This window comes from Suncus etruscus, chromosome 4 (assembly GCF_024139225.1).
Source record: "Suncus etruscus isolate mSunEtr1 chromosome 4, mSunEtr1.pri.cur, whole genome shotgun sequence".
NCBI lineage: Eukaryota > Metazoa > Chordata > Mammalia > Eulipotyphla > Soricidae > Suncus > Suncus etruscus.
Window position 1 is genome coordinate 53746006 of NC_064851.1, and position 20123 is coordinate 53766128.

A 20123-nucleotide genomic window follows, 5' to 3' on the forward strand; every position below is an offset into this window, starting at 1 on the left:
TCCCCATTGTCACATTTGTATTGTGGGTTTTTCTACGTGTTGTAGTGGTATTCATTGTCTATATGATGTAGGCAGCACACTCCTCTGGCTCCTCCCTTTCTGGATGGGCTGACTTGCCTCTAAGGGAGGGGAGTCCTCCGTGGATGAAGCCTCACACTGGGTCAAATCTTAGGCCCGAGCATGTAACAGAGAAGACAGTCCAGAGAGAAATGTTTGCTTCTGTGATATAGCGCCGTTCTTAGTGTGATTTTTCCTTCTTGTTGCAATGGAGTTCTTTCCTTAGAAAGAGTGCACGGCCGCGTAGCGAAGCGGAGCGGCCGTGCTCCTCTGAGCCTCTTTTTGCCCCACTCGCAAGAGTTTCACGCAAGAGGACAGTAGACAGACATAGACAGGTCACACTCACAGTCTTTCACAGCTGAGCCCCACTGGGCCGGTGTACTTTCGCGGATTTTCCCCGCCTGGTGTCACACATGGAGCCAGCTTTTGCAAAGGATAGCCGGTTTTTATGCTCTGAAGTCCCTCCCTGAAAATGGCGTCTGGGCGAGCGAGGTTTCTGGAGGCTCTTTTTGCCCCACTCGCAAGAGTTTCACGCAAGAGGACAGTAGACAGACATAGACAGGTCACACTCACAGTCTTTCACAGCTGAGCCCCACTGGGCCGGTGTACTTTCGCGGATTTTCCCCGCCTGGTGTCACACACAGGGAGCCAGCTTTTGCAAAGGATAGCCGGTTTTTTGCAGCAATGTTGTTCTTAACTGCTGATTCTTCATGGGGGTCTTTCTTCAGTTTCTTGCATGTAGTTGACCATGTTTCCCAGCATCACTTGTTGAAAAAAACTCTACTTCATATTTTTGTTCATTTATCAAAAATCACTTTTTAATATATCTGGGGACCTGTTTCAGAATATTCAATTTTGTTCCATTTATCTGAGTGGTTGTATTCCAGTTCCATGCCATTTTAATTATACCTCTTTATGATATAGTTTGAAGTTATTCAAATGGTGCCTTCAAACTTTTTTCCCAAGAATTTTAGCTATTTGTGGAGATTTATTCTTCCATATGAATTTCAGGAGAGCCTAATCTTTGCAAATGTCATCTTTGTAAAATGTCATGGCATTCATATAGGATCTGTATTGAATGTACAGTGTTTGGGGGAGTACTGCCATTTTAATTATGTTAATCCTCCCAATTCATTAGTAAGGTATGTGTTTCCATTTCCCATTATCCTCTATAATTTCTTGAAGCAGTATTTGACATTTTCTTTGTATAGATCTTTCACCTCTTTAGTTAAGTTAATTCCAATTTTTCTGAGGTACAGTTGTGAATGAGATTGGTTTTTAAATATCTCCATCTTTATTATTTGTAATGACTTGTCATAAGAAAGCTATGGATTTTTTGTTGTTAATTTCTTAGCCTAAAACTTATCTGTTGTTCTTATTGTTTCTAGAAGCTTTTTTGTAAAGTTTTCAAGATTTTCTAAATATAGTATTATATCATCCTCAAATAGTGAGAACTTGACTTCTCCTTTTCCTATCTGGATCAGGATTATTATTAAATGATATTGTTTCAATGATATTTATTAAGAATGTAGAGATGTGGGCCCGGAGAGATAGCACAGCGGTGTTTGCCTGGCAAGCAGCCAATCCAGGACCAAAGGTGGTTGGTTCGAATCCCGGTGTCCCATATGGTCCCCCGTGCCTGCCAGGAGCTATTTCTGAGCAGACAGCCAGGAGTAACCCCTGAGCACTGCCGGGTGTGGCCCAAAAAGCAAAAAAAAAAAAAAAAAAAAAAAAAAAAAAGAATGTAGAGATGTCTGTATTGCTTGTGTGTTTATAAATAAACTGCCTTTTTTGGTCAGTTGAGCTTAACTTAAAGCACATGGTAAGTACCAAAGCTCTTTCTCTCTGAGAAGAATAGAATAACCTTACATCTACAGGAGACTGTGGGCAATAATAAGGCTGGAATTAAAATACTAGGACAATATATTTAAAAATTACACATTATTTTTGGGTCATCTAATGTCATAGCTAAAATTTATGTAACTTCTGCAGTTAAGTCTTGGAAATTGGAATTCATTGATTTCCTTGAACCCACCAAAATGGTTCAGAGCTCCATTCTGCTCGCTAAAAGGGAGCATTCTTCTATTGCTTGGATCATCCAAGACAACCTGAGGATTCTGTGTAAATATTATTATTAAAACAGGTACTAGCACCAGTTTTAGCTATCTACCAGATGATTCTTAAGTTTTTTTCCATTTCAAGAGACACAGAGTTGCAAAATGGATCCATAAATTGAATCCAACTTTTTTGTTTCAATTTATGAGTTGGAGAAGGGATGAAATGTATGTTTATATGTACTGAATTGGTATTTAATATATATTGCCATGTCTCTTCAGGAACCGAGATGTGGGTGTGCAATCAGTTCTTTTTTCATAACTACTTAATATTCATTTTCCAAAGTTGACATTTCCTGACCTTAAAATATTTGCCTATTGAATACAGGGTTATGGTTCCCAGAAGGGAGTACTCTTCTTTCTGGAAAATAAAAGGTTTAAAAGTTCTACATAAATTTGATTATCACCCAGTCACTTGAAGTACCTAACACATACCAGATATTGGGCTCCTCATTCTTTGAATCATCAACGAAAGGGTACTGACATGTTAATAATCTGAAATATTTATCTACTTATATTAAAAATTAATCCAAGACTTTGCCATATAATAGAGACAGGGAGTAATATGCAGAGATATTGGTGACTAGTTCTTCTCCTTGTATGTTTGTATCAAGCAAATAGATGAATGCAACACTTGGATTTAATAAGGATTTAACAAAACAGGATTTTTTGAGTTACTCTATCAGAAAAAAAAAACTTCTATTCTCGAAGCTATTGGCCAAGGTTGAAATTTAGTATTAGAAGTGGAGGAGAGAAATGGTCACTGTCAATAAGCTTCAGTATCAGGGTCAATAACTAGTTCTAGAAATCTATTTGTAGACACTGTTGCTTACCAGCACCTTGAAGGAAACTTAGTGACATATCAGAGTTAATGAAGAGATAGAATGGATCTAGAGATGCAAAAGTTATACTATATCAGCTAACACTTATGCATTAGTTAAAGTAATCTCAACATTACAACCAATTAATTTTTGATAGAGGGAAATAAATACAAAGTGGAACAAGGAAAGTCTCTTCAAAAATAATGTTGGGAAAACTGGTCAGCTACATGGCAAAAATGATAACTGAGAACTCTCAACACCATGCACAAAAGTCAAATGAAAAGGGATTTAAGATGTGATATCACTTAAGGTCCATAGAGGAAAACATAGATGGAACACTCAATAGCACTGATGCTAGACATCTTCAAGAATGAACCACCACTGGCCAAGTAAGTGGAAGCAAAGATAAACAATGAGAATAAATTTTTATTTATTTTTAATATATATATCTTTAAGTGCCATGATTGCAAGCATGTTTGTAGTTGGGTTTCAGTCATAAACAGAATAACCCGCTTCATCAGTGCAATATCCCCACAATGAAAATAATTAAGCTGAGAAGCTTCCGCAGCTCGAAGGGAACAGTGACTAGGAAGCAAAGACTACCCTCAAAACAGGAGAAACTGTTCACCCAATACCCATCAGATAAGGAGTTAATACCTAAAATATACAAGACACTGGTAGAGTTTAGCAAGAAAAAAAAAACACCTAATCCAATCCAAAAATGGTGGAGGAGGCCCGAGCTCTAGCAAAGTGGCAGGGCTTTTCCCTTGCATTCAGCTGACCCAGGACTGACCCAGGTTCCACCCCAGGTATCCTCATAGGTATCCCCTGAGCCTACTAGGATAGTTTTTTGCACATAGCCAGGAGTAACCCCTGAGTGCCACCGAGTGTGTCCCAAAAATAAAAACAAACAAAAATGGGGGGAGGGGCTGAAGCAATAGCACAGCAATAGGGCATTTGCCTTGCATGCAGCCAACTGAGGGGGGACCTGGTTAAGTTCCCAGCATTTCATATGATCCCCCAGCCTGTCAGGGGATATTCCTGAGTGCAGAACCAGGAGTAACACCTAAGCATCACTGGGTGTGGCCCAACAACCAACTAATCAATCAAAATAAAGTTTTTTTTTTAAAAAAAAATTTAAAAATGGGGGAAAAATGGACACATTTCCTGAAAGAAAAGATAACTGGCCAAAGGCACATGAGAAAAAAATTGTACATCTCTAATCAAAACAACACTGCGATATCATTTCACACCACAAAGACTGGCACACATCACAAAGAACAGTGTTGGCTTGAGGTAGAGTGGGACTCTTACTCACAGCTAGTGGGAATGTCGACTGCTCTAGCCTTTTCCAAAAACAAACAAAAAAAAAATCGAGCTTCTATATGATCCAGCAATACTATTTCTAAGGATATACCCCAGGAACTCAAAAAAACCATGTAGAAAACCCCTCTACCTTCTAATGTTCAGGTAGCACTATTACAACTTCCAGAATCTGAAAACAATCCAAGTGCTCAGAACAGATGAGTGGATAAAGAAACTGTGATACATCTACACAATGAAATATTAGTTATTAGGGCAAATAAAAATGAATTTGCATATACATCGGTGGACAGAGTGAGAGAGAGAGAGAGAGAGAGAGAGAGAGAGAGAGAGAGAGAGAGAGAGAGAGAGAGAGAGAGAGAGAGAGAGAGAGAGAGAGAATAATGGCACTCATGCATATTTTATTATCAGGTCACATCTGGCTTTCAGTAAATATTTTGGGGTGGGGATGTACACTGCGATGAACATTTTTTACTTGAGTTTAGGCCAAAGATGAAGTTCTGAGCCTTGGCAATTCTTTGAAATGTATTGACTTTACTTCCATCTTTCCTTTCGTTTTGTTTTTGGCCACACTTGGCACGGGTATGTAGGACTCCTGGCAGATCTCAGAGGATCCCCGGTGCCATCATCCGCAAGCTGTCTCGCGCTCGTACTTTGGGGCAACAGTACAGATCACCTTTAAAACTGGATAGAGTAGGGATAGGACGCCCTCGAGAAACGGATGCATCGAGGAGATAAAGGCACCCGCGAGCTCAGAGCAGTGTGGACATAGTCGTATATTCTTAGTCTCTCGTCCACCAGGTGGTGGAAGCTTTCCCTCTTGCTGGAATTTTCCCTCCATCGCACCGATCTGAGTGTCAGAGTGCAAACCCAGGCTTCTGACCGCTGAAACAGTCCAAATACCCGTAACTTTCTTTCCCCAAGCGTCCGAATGCAAAGACCCAGCGGTCCCGGATGTTGAGCCAGGGGGCGGGAAATTCTAGGAACTACATTTCCCAGAAGGCCGTGGAATCGCCTACAACTCCCATCAGGCACCGTGCTGGCCTGTTCCCGCCTTCCGCTTTTCCTCCAGGCGTATAGAAAGTTGCGGCGTTCCCGCGGCTGAAGCAGCAGAGACTCTTACTGCTTAGGACGTCTCCCCCGCCCCCACAGCCCAAGCTGCTCTTCACCTCCTTGGCAAGAGTCACTGCTTCGCGTCCCTCGAGGCCGCTAGTCCAGGGCTAGGTCTTAGTCATGTGACCCGGGCGGCACCGCAACACCTAGGCAACGGCTGGGCCTCCCACGCCCCTGCTCTGCCCCCGCCCCCGCCACCGGGACGTTCGCTAAAGAACACAACTCCGGGGCTTGGGAGGCGAGGCGAGTGGCTTCCCTCCGGGTTTGCTGGTCTGGCCAGGCACTTTGCAGAAAGGAAGGAGTGCAACTGTCTTCCAGAGGTGATCCTTGATTTCACGAAGGGGTGGTAAGGGAGTTGCATGTATTTGCTATGAAATTGCACAGTTAGAAGCTGCGTGATTGCCTCGTACTTATCGGCCTTTCCCTACAAAGCAAGCACACTTGCACACCACTTTTTGGTTATTTGTATCCTATTTGTGAATTTTGTTATAGGTCATCTCCAGTTGTCTGTACCTGCATATATATATGTATATGTATATATATACATATACACACACACACACACACACACACAACTTTTTGAGTTTTGCTCGATTCTTCCACACTATAACTGTGGATCGATATAAATTTCACTTCTAAGGCAGTACAAACTGCTTTGCAGAAAGAAAAAAAAACAGACTTGAATTTGCTGATTTGTCATTTTTAAAAGACTTTTTAAGCAGAATTTGTTGGCCAGGTATGTTAATCTTTCGCATAAAAATTGGAAATTAAACTGAGGATGTTGATGTCAGTAAGAGTACTTGGGTAAAGAGGAAACGTTGTATGACTACAATTCAACGATCAGCGACTTTTTAACTGCATATCTCACAGTGATTTAATTAAGAAGATTATAAAGAATTGGAAATATTGTGGAGAACTGTTAGCAGTTGGTTATGGGCAATGGTAGAGGGACTCCAGCACTTTAGTTAGGGAAATCGTGTCCAGCTAACTTTGTATGATGATGAACACATCATCATAAATACAGTTGGTAACCTTGTTACCAGAATTACAGTAAACATTATTAATTATTAAATATTATTAATTGAATAGTAACAATGAAAATGCAGTACTGAATCATGTGTACAAGTCAATGTGAAAGCATGTTTTCCAAGTCAGTGTTATTATTTGGAAACTTAAAATCCAGCTTACTCAATAATAATTGAGCTTATATGTAACTACGTTTTAAGAGAAATATATGACATATGGTTGAATTTATACTGAATGAGGATTTTCTCAGAAGATGTTGCTGTTTTGTTATTTAGTGTTTCCATTGTAATATTTTAGAATGCTCACTTTAGGAAAGTGAAGATTATTATTATGGCTCATTATTCAAAGGAAGAGTTGGATGAAGAATTTGAGCAGTTTATGAAAGAGGTAAATTTATATTTTCAGCAGCTTTTGTAAATTGTCTTTTAAGAGACTTCTTCAGTCTTCTTACTTAAGAGAGAATCAGTTCATTACCAAGCTCTGTAAATTGTCTCCAAAGTATATGGGTCATCCCTCTAGTTCTCTCCCTGTTCCCTGTTCCCATCCTTGTCCATATTGTCTTAACTCACCAGGGCTCTGCAATGGTTTATATCTAGGCCCTACAGTCCATCACACTGCTGATCATCATGATATAATTAAAATGTACAATTATGAAATACTTTGTTGACTTTCCATTGCATATGGTTTAAGGCCCAATTCCTTCCACTGCTTCACAAAGCCCTGGCTAAATGTTCTCTTGCCTGCCTCTCTGACATTATACTATTCTTTTCTCTTATTCACTTATGCTACTATTGCCTTTTTTACTCACCCCTATTTGCCATACATTTTATATTATGATATTTGCAATGATTGCCAGTAATACTCCTCAGAGATTCTTAACCTGACTGGTTAACATCTTCATAAGAACTTCTGGATGGAGACAGAAATAGAGCAGATCAGATATAGCACCATTCAGTATTTTACTGGCTTATATTTCTTGCTTTCCATGATAATAATTTTGATCCATGGTGGCTGTGTCTTCATGCATAATAAAGCTGAATAAATACTTAAGGAATGGATAAATTAGAGTAGAGAGTTCTATACATATTTTATGTTTCTATAAACAAAGAGACCTTGACTACAACACTCAAGAGATTCACATTTTAAACTACTATGCTAAATGTTTCTTTGAGGATCACACCCAGTGGTGCTCAGGAATTACTCCTGGTGGGTTTAGGGTATTATATGGGATTCGGGGATCAAACCCACGTTGGCTGCATGTAAGGGAAGTGCCTTATGGCCCCTAACCCATCATACTAATCTTTAAAAAATTTATTTTTTTAAGTAAGGGGTTAGACCACACTAGGCAGTGCCTTGAGCTTATTCTAGCTCTGTTAAGGGATCACTCTGACAATGTGGGGTGCAAACATTGAAGTCAGCTTCTTACAAAGCAAGTGCTCTACTCCTTTCCTATGGGGATTCCTTGTTGGTATATATGGTGTAGTAGATATATAGGGAGTCTGATGTATGATGTAGTATAATAACTGCTGAAATAGATGAGTAGGGAAGGCCACTGTGAAACCTTGGCCAAAATAAATGAACATTATTGCTAACCTTTGATAATAAAGTTTTGGCAGGCTTTCTTTATGCAGAGGACCCCCACCCACTTGAATCAGCTGCCTATTTTCAGGTTTAGCTTCTGTCACAGATTGCTTGATTTATTGTAGGATCTCCCTTAACTACCCTGGTCCTTTGTTGATTCCTATAACAAGCTCCATAGATAACTTACAGATGCCCTGTGTATATGCCTAGAGATGGACGGACACTCACAATGGAGTAACACTTGAAAGTATAACATCAGAATAAACTAATTAGTCAAGTCTAGTGACAGGGGACTCCTTAAAGTTATAGACTCTGAAGACAAAAGATAGGGCTTATTTTGATTTTCAACAGCTAAATTTTAATCACATTTTATCAAATTTAATCGTATTTCCCACTATTCTGGGAAACCACAAGGGGTCAGTCAATACCTAATTCTGGATCTTGTTACTGTTCTCTAAATATGTTAAGACAGTAATCCTAATAGAATGAATTTCTGATGTTTGACTTGATTTTCTAATTCACATTATTATTGCAAATCTATTTTTGTATTATGCTATTTAATATTGAAATCATTATATTTGTATAAATAAAGATGTATAGATTTAGGTGTCTTAGTAACAGAAGTGAAAAGAAGTAATTTGTTGCCTTTATGATAACAAAATCTGTTTTGCTTACCTATTTGCTCCTCTACTAAAAGGATGTATTCCATACTTTAAAAAGGCTGAAAGAACTGTATTCAGGAATGCACTTAGCTTTCCTTTGTTTGAAGTGCAGTCACTTATGTGGCTAATAAAGAATTCCTGACTAAGCTTTGCCCAGAGCTTCCATTCTTGCCATACTGGAATATAACAGTCACAAAGTTATTCATAAGATGGAGGAAGTGATACTATGGATTTAAAGGTAGATTTTCAGGAGGTAAATTAAAAGTCACCAACAAATTTCTTAATGTAATTAGGAAAGATTTCAGACAGTAATCCTTTTTAATTTGGGTACTCAGGAGGCCATTGATCAGTAGAGTTGTGTATGGAAACTGATTTTTCAGGGGTTGAGCAGTGAACACCATAAGTGAATACCGTAAGCTTTTCCATTTCCACTGAGAATAATTATAAACCTTAAACTGAAAATAAATTATTTAAATTAGTTTTAAATGGCTATAAAATTTATTTTCAAAAAGCATGTATACTGGGCTGGAGAGAGAGTACAGGAGTTAATACAGTTATTTTTCACACAGATGATCTGGTTTGATTCTCCAACACAGTCAAGCAAATATGAATTCTAGAATATGGTCTCCAGAACAGTCAAGAGTGATCCATGTACACTGTATGGTTTCTCCCACACATACACACATGTGTTCTACTTTCTCACACACCCATCCTGGCAATAAAATAACCTTAGTCATAATCCAGTTTATAAAACTATATTATAAAGGACAAGTGTAAGTAGAGTGAAAGGGAGGGAGGAATAGAATCTTTTTTGATGGTTTTGTGGGTTTTTGTGTTTCTCTTTTTTCCTATGTTTTGTTGATGTTTTTCTCTGTGATCTCTATGCTTAATTCTGAATGTGAAATAGATATTAAGAGATAATGTTTGATTTTTAAGTTATTTTTTCACAAAGTTTAGGAATTAATTTATTCACTATTGTGATACATCTGTTATTGTTAACTCTGAATTAATGAAAGCATTTTTATTGATGAGGATGGGATATAGAAATTTAAAAAAATATTTTTATATCTGATTTAGCTTTCTGATGAGTCTTTTGAAAACTCAAATAAAGCACTGACACAACCTAAAGAAGAGAAGATGAAAGAAGTACTGCCATGGTGGTTAAGTGAAAATGACTCTGAAGATGGCGGTAAATATTGTTGGTTTTTAATTTTAAAGTGTTTAACCACAAGTGGTCAGTCAATACCTAATTCTGGGATCTTGTTCCTGATCTCTAAATATGTTAGAAAAATAAACCTAATAGTATAATTTTTAGATCTTTGACTTCATTTTCTAATTCACATTATTATATTATTGCAAATATGTTTTTGTATTATGCTATTTAATATTGAGATCATTATATGTATACATTAAGATGTATAGATTTAGATGTCTTAGTAACAGAAGTCTAAAATAATTTGTTTTCTTTATGATAACAAAATCTGTTGATAGGTTTGGCATATGTTTATACAGTCCCAGGACTATTCCTCTTTTTAAAATTATTTTTCCTTGCATTTTAACACCCTGATAACAAAATTGTTCATGATTGAGTTTCAGTTTTGCAGTGTACATCACTCTTCACCAGTGAACATTTCAAAATCTACCACCAATGTCCCCAGTTTCTCTTCCCCATTCCCCCTACGTGCCTCAAAGTGAGCTCATTTTCTAGTTTTTTGAGGAATAACCATATTGTTTTCCAAAAAGGCTGGATTAGTCAGAATTCCCATCAGCAGTGAATGAAGTGTCCTTTTTTCTCCACATCAGCACCAGTACTGGTTGTTCTTGTTCTTTATGATGTATGCTAGTCTCTGTGGTGTGAGATTATATCTCACTAATGTTTTGATTTGCATCTCCCTTATGATTTATAATATGGAACATTTTATTATGTGCCTTCTGGCCACCTCTGTTTCTTCTTAAGGAAATGTCTATTCTTTTTTTCCCCCATTTTTGAGTGGGGTTAGATATTTTTTTCTAACTGAGTTCTACTAGTGCCTTATCAAATGGGTGTTGGGTGAAGAGTATTTCCTATTCTGTATGTAGTCTTTGTATCCTAGTCACTGCTTCCTTTGAAGTCAATAAATTTCTCAGTTTAATTAATCCCATTTGTTTTTCTTTGCTTTCCACTTGCTTGATCAATGGTGTTTCATCCTGGAAGATGCCTTTAGTTTCAGCGTCATAGAGTGTTCTGCCTATATTTTCTTCTGTGTGTCTTATGGTTTTGAGTCTGATACCAAGGTCTTTAATCCACTTTTATTTTGCCTTTGTGCAGGACATTCATAGATGTCTGAGTTCACTTTTTCTGCATGTAGCTGATATTTTCCCAGCACCACTTGTTGAAGAGGGTTTCCTTGCTTTTCTGTATATTTCTTTTTTTTAATTTTATTTATTCATTTATAATTAATATACTTATTTAAGCACCATGATTACAAACATGTTTATAGTTGGGTTTCAGTTATAGAAAAGAACACCTCCCATCACCAGTGCAACATTCCCACCACCGATGCCCTTCATCTTCTTCCTCCCCTACAGATGAATGAAACTATTCTGTGTCTATCTCTCTCCCTTTGACTTATTTTACTCAGCATAAAAGTTTTCATATCCATCCATGTATATGACAAATTTCATGACTTCATTTTTCCTAACAGCTACACAGTATTCCATTGTGTATATATATCACAGTTGCTTTAGCCACCATTCTGTTGTCAGGCCTCTAGGTTGTTTCCAGATTCGGGCTATTAGAAATGTGCTGCAATGAACATAGGTGTGCTGAGGGCCTTTTTTAATTGTGCTTTTGTGTTCCTAGGGTATATTCCTAGAGTCGTATTGCTAGATTCTATTGGAGCTCAATTTCCGTTTTTGGAATAATATGCATATTGTTTTCCATAAAGACTAGACAGCATTCCCACTAGCAGTGAATACAAGTTTGTTTTTCCCCACATCCCTGCCAGTACTGATTGTTCTTTTTCTTTGTGATATGTGCCAATCTCTATGGCATGAAATAATAATTTATTGTTGATTTGATTTGCATTTCCCTTATGATTAATAATGTGGAGCATTTTTTCATGTGCCTTTTGGCCATCAGTGATTCTTCTTTGAGTAAGTGCCTGTTCATTTCTTTAACCCCTTTTTTTGGTGGGTTAGATTTCTTTTGTTGTTGTAATTTCTGTCTATCTTAGATATTAACCCCTTATCTGATGGGCATTGGGTGAATAGTTTCTCCCATTCAGTGAGTAGCCTTTGTATCTTAGTCAATATTTCCTTTGAGGTATAGAAGCTTCTTAGTTTAATGTAGTCCCATTTTTTATCTCTGTTTCAACTTTGGACAGTGGCGTTTCCTCCTTGAAGAAAATGCAACCTTCTAAATGAATGTTTTGTTTTTTTTTATCATGGGGAATTGTAGAAGTAGAATTGCTGAGTCATATGGCAGCTTCATTCTTAGTTCTCTGAGAACCTTCCATACTGTTTACTGTGAATGCTCCATACTGTTTTCCATAAGGGTTTAACCACACAGCATTCTTATCACCACATCCCCACCAGCACAGATTGTTTCCTGTATGTTTGATATATGCCATCTTCACTGCTTTAAGATTGTATCTCATTAAGTAGAAAACCTGTCTCAAATACAGGCATGGGTGGGGAGGAAGGGGTGGGAATTGGTGGTGGGAAGGTTGCACTGGTGAAGGGGGGTGTTCTGTTTATGAATGAAACCCAAGTACAATCATGCTTGTAATTATGGTGCTTAAATAAAGATTTTATAAAATTTAAAATAAAAAAAATTGTCAGAAGACTCCATATGCCAGTTCTTCTGTTTCTCTTCAGCTGGTATGTTTGGGGCTCTGGTCAAAATAGCTAGCCATAGGACCCTGGGCTGACCACTTAGTCCAAGGGACTGAGATCTCCCCCCATGCCAGATAGGTCTTCAGGGCCATGCCTGGTTAATCGGGCCCTGCGGGGAGAGTGGGGGAGAGAAATTTCTCCCCTATGCATCCACAAACTACAGAGGCAGGGGCTGGCTGCACCCAGAAGACTCCATATGCCAATTCTTCTGTTTCTCTTCAGCTGGTATGTTGGGGGTTCTGGGCAGGACAGCTAGCCATAGGCCCCTGGGCTGACCACTTAGTCCAGGGGACTGAGATTCCCCCCCACACCAGACAGGTCTTCAGGGCCACGCCTGGTTAATTGGGCCCTGGGGGGGGAAGGTGGGGGTCCCCTGGAATGACCATTAGTCCAGAGGACTGAGATCCCCCACCACACCAGACAGGTCTTCAGGGCCACGCCTGGTTAATCGGGCCCTGGGGGGGAGGGTAGGGGAGAGAAATTCCTCCCCTATGCATACTGGACCCCATTCAGGAGTTCTTTTCTTACTAGTATTCATTTTCAAAAGTGCGCAGGCTCTTTTAACAACACCCAAAAATATTCTTAATTCTCGACTGTTTCTAGGAGAAAAAAATTGAATTCCCTAGATTTTGAGGATAATATTCAAATAGGTCTCTAAAATCAGTGTATATGTAGACGTGACTTCCTATATAGTGGTCCTCTCTGACTGCCAAGCCTAATCCATAAACAATCCATCTATACAATGTATTTAACCCCTCTGATATATTTCCCCTCCTCCACACAGAGTCCCTTCTACTCCCTCATCTACCAATCTGGATTCATTATCTTCCCCTTAATTAACCCTCTTTATCCTCAGTTCTTTAATTTGTTAGGCACCAAGACTGACCTCCTACCCCAACAGATTCTGCCCTTTTGCATACTCCTACAAAGATAATTCTTACTCCTTAACTGTCTCAACCCCAACCATCAGTACCCCACATTTACCCTTTTTAACTTCAGTACTACAGTTTTAATCACAGACCAAAGTCATGCATTGGATTTAACAACCCCCAACTATGTCAAAAGACATAAAATGGACACATAAGTCTTTTGCATAATTTATGTGTATTTTCTTTAACAGCTATAACTCTTTCTAAATATTCTTTTACCATGACGATTCTACCCACTTTTTATCTTGTCTTTTTGTGAGCTGTTCAATAAGGAATTTTGGTGAAAGAGTCCCTCAGTTTAATGCTTATGATTGAACCATGGCATGGAGATTGTCGGACTTGTTCCTATGGCCCCTATATGTGCCGATAATGCCACGTGGCATTGTTCCTTGTTTGCATAGGCACATTAAAATGGGAAAATACTATACATACAAATAAGTTCTTATCTAATAGAGGTTGGAACACACAAATCTTGTAGTGCAATGGGACCTTACACCCTGAACATTGATATAATGACCTGGCACAGGCCTCAGAAGAATGGGCATCCTCCACTCACCCCTGAACCAGGGAAGCTATCTATGGAACATTCAAGGTTTTTTATAACAACACCTGGAAGCAATCCTCTACCAGGAAAGACCCTACTACAGCTCTGACATCGACCTGCTCAAAAGAGACTTCCCTAAACACTAAGAATACTTGAGAACAACAATGACCTGCTTACAGGACAGAGTTCTCTGCGTTGCCCTATAATTGTGAGGTGAAACGAGAGGACGCTCTGCACCATCCTGACTGAATATAGGATATGCAGATTCCAGGATCTTTAATACAGAAACATGATACCAACAACAGAGACTGTATGAAAAATAAAAGTGTATTGGCACTACAGACAATGACCTGGATTGGACAAACTAGTTTGCCTGGAGCCTAGAGTTGGTCTTATGCCAGGAAACTTCAGGGTTAGGGTGTCCTTGTATTTAGGCCAAGGCTTTTCCTTTCCATGTCCCTCATATTTTGGTGAGCCTATGCAAACGCTAATTGCCACTCTAACACCGTTTTTACTGTGCTCCTTTGACTCTAATCCTTAAGAAAAACAACCCACTTAAACTTTTGAGGTTAACTTAAACTAATATGCATGTGCATGGAAATGTAAAAAAGTACTTTGCCTTCAATGTTTAAGGAGTTACATAAGTTTTATGTCTTTAGATTGTTTTGTGTGCTGCTAAGAAATATGTACTAAAATCTGGGGACTTGAGGACAAAGTAATTGTACATGGGTTCTGTTTTATTTTTCTTAATGTTCTTTGGCTGAAAGTTCAAAGTTAAGATATCAGCAATGGGACTACTGAGAATTCTGTTTATGGGTGATTGTCCTTCCACTGTAACTTTGCCTTGTCCTCTTTGCATCTTTGTTTTCATAATTAAAAAAATTATTAATAAAAATGTAAAGAGCCGCATGTGGCTTGCGACCATTGTCCTATACCCAAGAAATTTTCACTTTTAAATAATTTTCCATGAGTAGTAGATGAATTTATTTTATTATATGGAGTACCTTAGGTAAGATATGTAGATAGAAACACTGTTTTAGTAAAGTCAGTATTTCACAATGTAATTATTTAATCGACAGGTAGAGATAATTGGAATTTGTTGTCATTAACATTAATCTAAATGGAATTATAAATTGAACTTTAAATTCATAGCATTTATATTTTCAGTGTTAAATATAGTTGATATGTATGTACTAAAATAAATCTATATTGGAGAAATGTCATTTAACAACAATTAAAAATGGTATATTTTCAAAAAAAGATTGTATCTCATTATTGTCTTGATTTAAATTTCTCTAAGAGACGATGAGCATTTTCTCATTTGCCTGTTGGCCATCTTTTGTTTTTTCTCAATGAGGTGTCTGTTGATTTCATTTCTCCATCTTTTGATTGGAGTTTTAGATTTGGGGTGTTTATCTATGTGAATACTTTGTATAGCCTAAATATCAACCCTTAATCTAATTATTTGAATACAAATATTTCTTCCCACTCAGCTGGTTTTAGTTGCTAGCCTGTGTTTCTTTTGCCATATAGAAACTTTTCAGTTTGAGATAGTTCCATTTGTTCAGTTTGATTCCGTGTCCTGTGCCATTGGCATCATATCACTGAAAACTCCTTTGAAGTCTAGATATTGGAGTGTTCTGCCTGTTTTCCTCAATGTGCTTATAGATTCATGTCTGATTGCAAGGTCTTCGATCCACTTTGAGTTGACTTTTGTGTAAGGTATGCGATATGGATTCAATTTGAATTTCTTACACATAGTTATCCAATTTTTCTAATACTGTTTGTTGAAGAGGCTTTTTTAATCCATTTAGTACTCCATCATTTAGTAATTCATTTAGTACTCAGCTCCTTGTCAAGAAGTACTTGACCGTATACTTCAATGGTTGTCATTGTATCTATTGGCCTTAAGTCTGTCTCTGTTTCAACACCATTCTGTTTTCATCACTGTGGCTTTTGTAGTAATTCCTTTGTAGTGAATTACAGCTTCAAATTAGGTGTTGAGTTTTTTATTCTTCTGTATAGTGTTGGCTACCTGGGTTCTTTTTTTGATTCCACACAAACTTTATAATTGGCTGATCTAAGTCCTTGAAGAATGTTGTTTGAATTTGGATAGGGATTGCATTGAATTAATATAGTAGTTGATGTAAGGTGGTAATTTTGATAATATTGATTCTTCCTATCCATGAATATGTTATGTTTTTCCATTTCTTTAATTTTTTTTATTTCTTAAGTATTTTGAAATGTTTGTGGTGTAGGTCTTTCACATCTTTGTTAATTTAATCTAAGTACTTGTAAGTTGGGTTTTTTTACATATTTTAAATGGAATAGATTCTGATCTCTTTCTTCTCTAAGTCATTATTTGTATAAAAGATTGCAACCATTATTGTTTATTGACTTTGAAGCCAGCCAATTTGCTGTATTGGTTTATTGTTTCTAGAATCTTTTTTGTGGACTTTTTGGGTCTTCAATGAGTATTATGTCATTTGCATATAGAGATTAGATAGTTTGCCTTTCTCCTTTCCAATTTGGACCATCAGTTAAAGGGTTTATATTTAGGATATACAGAGTATTTTTAAAGATTAACCCCCAAATCTAAAAATTCCATCATAAATCGGTGAGATGAGCAGACACCTTATTGAGGAAGACCAGAAATTATTTATGTCAGGTTCAGGTCCATATAGGATGCCAGGGATCAAACCTAGGTAGGCCTCATGCAAGACAACCACTCTACCCTCTGTACTATTATTCCATCCCCATGATTTCCCTGAAAAGAAGTTAAGGTTCTATATATTCTGACTAGAACCCTCCATTCTACCATCATCGGCTATAATCATTGCATTCTATCTTCTTGAAACCAAATTCATTTTAGTTTAAGTTCTTCTTAAATTCTCAGATCAGTGGAATAGGCTTGAGTACTCGGAGAAAGTTCCCCAGACATATAGTCACCTAATATTTTATAAAAGAGCAAGAAATCCTAAATCGAGTAAGGAAAGCCTCTTCAATAAGAGGTACTAGCACAACTGGTTAGCCACTTGCAAAAAAGCAAACTTAGACCCCCAGCTAACACCATGTACGAAGGTAAAATCCAAATGGATTAAAGACTTTGATATCAGACATGAAACCATAAAGTATATAGAACAACACGTAGGTAAAACACTCCATGACATCGAGAGTAAAGGCATCTTAAAGGAGGAAACAGCACTCTCCAAACAAGTGGAAGAAGAGATAAACAGATGGGACTATATTAAGCTGAGAAGCTTCTGCACTTCAAAGGAAATAGTGCCCAGAATACAAGAGCCACCCACTGAGTGGGAGAAACTATTTACCCAATATCCATCAGATAAGGGCACTGACAGAACTTTACAAGAAAAAACCATAACCCCATCAAAAAATGGGGAGAAGAAATGAACAGACACTTTGACAAAAAAGAAAAAAAATAGTAAAAGACACATTAAAAAATGCTCCACATCACTAATCATCGGGGAGATACAAATCAAAACAACTATGAGGTACCATCTCACACCACAGAGATTGGTGCACATCACAAAGAATGAGAACAAACAGTGTTGGCGGGGATGCAGAGAGAAAGGAACTCTTGTGCACTGCTGGTAGGAATGTCATCTAGTCCAACCTTTATGGAAAGCGATATGGAGATTCCTCTAAAAGTTGGAAATAGAGCTCTCATATGATCCAGCTATACCACTCCTAGGGATATACCCTAGAAACACAAAAATACAATACAAAAATTCCTCACATCATATTCATTGCAGCACTGTTTACAATAGCTAGACTCTGGAAACAACTAGATGCCCCTCAACAGATGAATGGCTAAAGAAACTGTGGTACATATATACAATGGAATATTATGTAACCATCAGAAGAGATGAAGTCATGAAATTTTCCTATACATGGATGTATATGAAATCTATTATTCTGAGTGAAATAAGTCAGGGAGAGAGAGATAGACACAGAATAGTCTCACTCATATATGGGTTTTAAGAAAAATAAAAGACATTCTTGCAGTAATTCTCAGAGACAAAAGAGAGGAGGGCTGGAAGGTCCAGCTCAGGACTTGAGGCTCACCACAAAGAGTGATGAGTGCAGTTAGAGTAATAATTACACTGAGAACCATCATAACAAAATGTGAATGAATGAGGGGTGTGGATAGCCTTGTCTAGAGCACAGGCCAGGGTGGGGTGGGGAGGAGCGACACTTGGGTCATTGGTGATGGGAATGTTGCACTGGTGAAGGGTTTGTGTGTGTGTGTGTGTGTGTGTGTGTATGTGTGTGTGTGTGTTTATAAAAAATAAATAAAGCATCTATCACAAAAAATTTCTTTTTTACATCTTTCCACCACACACAATGACATTGCCTTTCTCCTCGGTCTTTGGTAAAAACTTACTTCTATGTACTCTGCAATTCTTCCCTAACTTTTCTAGATTTCAAAAACCCAGTTGTCTTTTTTGTTTCATGTCAAAATATTCCAATAGCATTTATACCTTGTGGTGATTGTTATAACTACTATTAGGATCATTCCTGAAATTGGGGGTTTTATGAATCCATGTATCTCACTTCTGTATTATCTTATATTTTTCCCAAGAAAATAATCTGGTCCTTAGTTCATTTACAAATATTAAGGTATGTTATAATTTGAGTAACTAGCACTAGTAACCTAAGACAGTTTGATTTCAGTCATTGAGGACAGAGTAATAGGATAGTGTGGAGGATACTTACAGGTTCAATTCTCTTTATCCTATATGGTCCCCTGTGCCTGACAAGGTTGATCTTTGAGTGAAGAGCCAAGAGACTGTTCTGAGCACAGTTGAGAGTGGCCCAAAAAACAAACAAGCAAGAGGGTAAATGCCTAAAAGAGAATTAAACATTTCACTTAGGAGTGGAATGCATTATGAGTCACTATTAACCATTACTGCTGAACTGTTTATTCCTATGGTTTCACATCATTTTTTTTTTTTTTTTTTGGTTTTTGGGCCACACCCGGTAATGCTCAGGGGTTACTCTTGGCTATGTGCTCAGAAGTTGCTCCTGGCTTGGGGGACCATATGGGACACCGGGGGATCGAACCGCGGTCCGTCCTAGGCTAGCGCAGGCAAGGCAGGCAGGCACCTTACCTTTAGCGCCACCGCCCGGCCCCTTCACATCATTTTTAATTGCTATTTAAAATATTGTGCCTATACAAGAGAGCATCTATTCTTTCTAATGTGTTTACTTATCACTTTAGATAACTAATTCTCTGCACCTAATAGGAATTTCATCCCTTATTTCAATTTTTCTTCTTTAATAATATATTTTAATAATATAGTACTATAAAATATAATATATTTATATATAATATATATAAAATATAATAATAATATAAAAATAATAATCTTTTTTTTTTTGTTTTTGGGCCACACCCGTTTGACGCTCAGGGGTTACTCCTGGCTATGTGCTCAGAAATCGCCCCTGGCTTGGGGGGACCATATGGGACGCCGGGGGATCGAACCGCGGTCCTTCCTTGGCTAGCGCTTGCAAGGCAGACACCTTACCTCCAGCGCCACCTACCCGGCCCCAAATAATAATCTTTTAATAATATCTTTATTTAAGCACCATGATTAAAAACAAGATTGTAGTTGATTTCCAGTCATAGACAAAACACCCCCCTTCATCAGTGCAACATTCCCCACCCCAATGTCTCCCATCTCCATTCTCCCCTACCCCTGCCTGCATTCAAAACAGGCATTTTACTTCTCTCACTCATTAGCATTGTCATGATAACTCTTAGTTTAGTTTTTTCTTTAAGTGGACTCACCACTCTTTGTAGTGAGCTTCATATTGTGAGCTGGTCCTTCCAGGCCTTATCTCTATTGTCTGTGGGCATTATAACAATAATGTCTTTTGTGTTTCTTAAAAACCTGTCCACTTTCTTCCATTTCTCTTTTCATAGCTAGTATATTCTTGTTGGGTGTTATCCGGTTTGACCTATCAGAGGGTGACAGGGCAGTGTTGATATCTCCTACTATTATTGTATTGCTATTGATATCTTCATTCAGATTTATCAACAGTTGTATTAAATA

The 20123-nt window shown here is 37.9% G+C and overlaps 1 protein-coding gene across 1 annotated transcript in view; it reads left to right on the forward strand.

The window, feature by feature from the left end:
* Positions 1–6784: 6784 nt before the first annotated feature.
* CEP162 (centrosomal protein 162) overlaps positions 6785–20123 on the forward strand; it is an 84925-nt gene continuing 71586 nt past the window's right edge. The window contains exons 1-2 of the mRNA XM_049772311.1: positions 6785–6841; positions 9775–9886. Coding sequence (XP_049628268.1) covers positions 6785–6841; positions 9775–9886 — 169 coding nt within the window. The remainder of the gene's footprint in view (positions 6842–9774; positions 9887–20123) is intronic.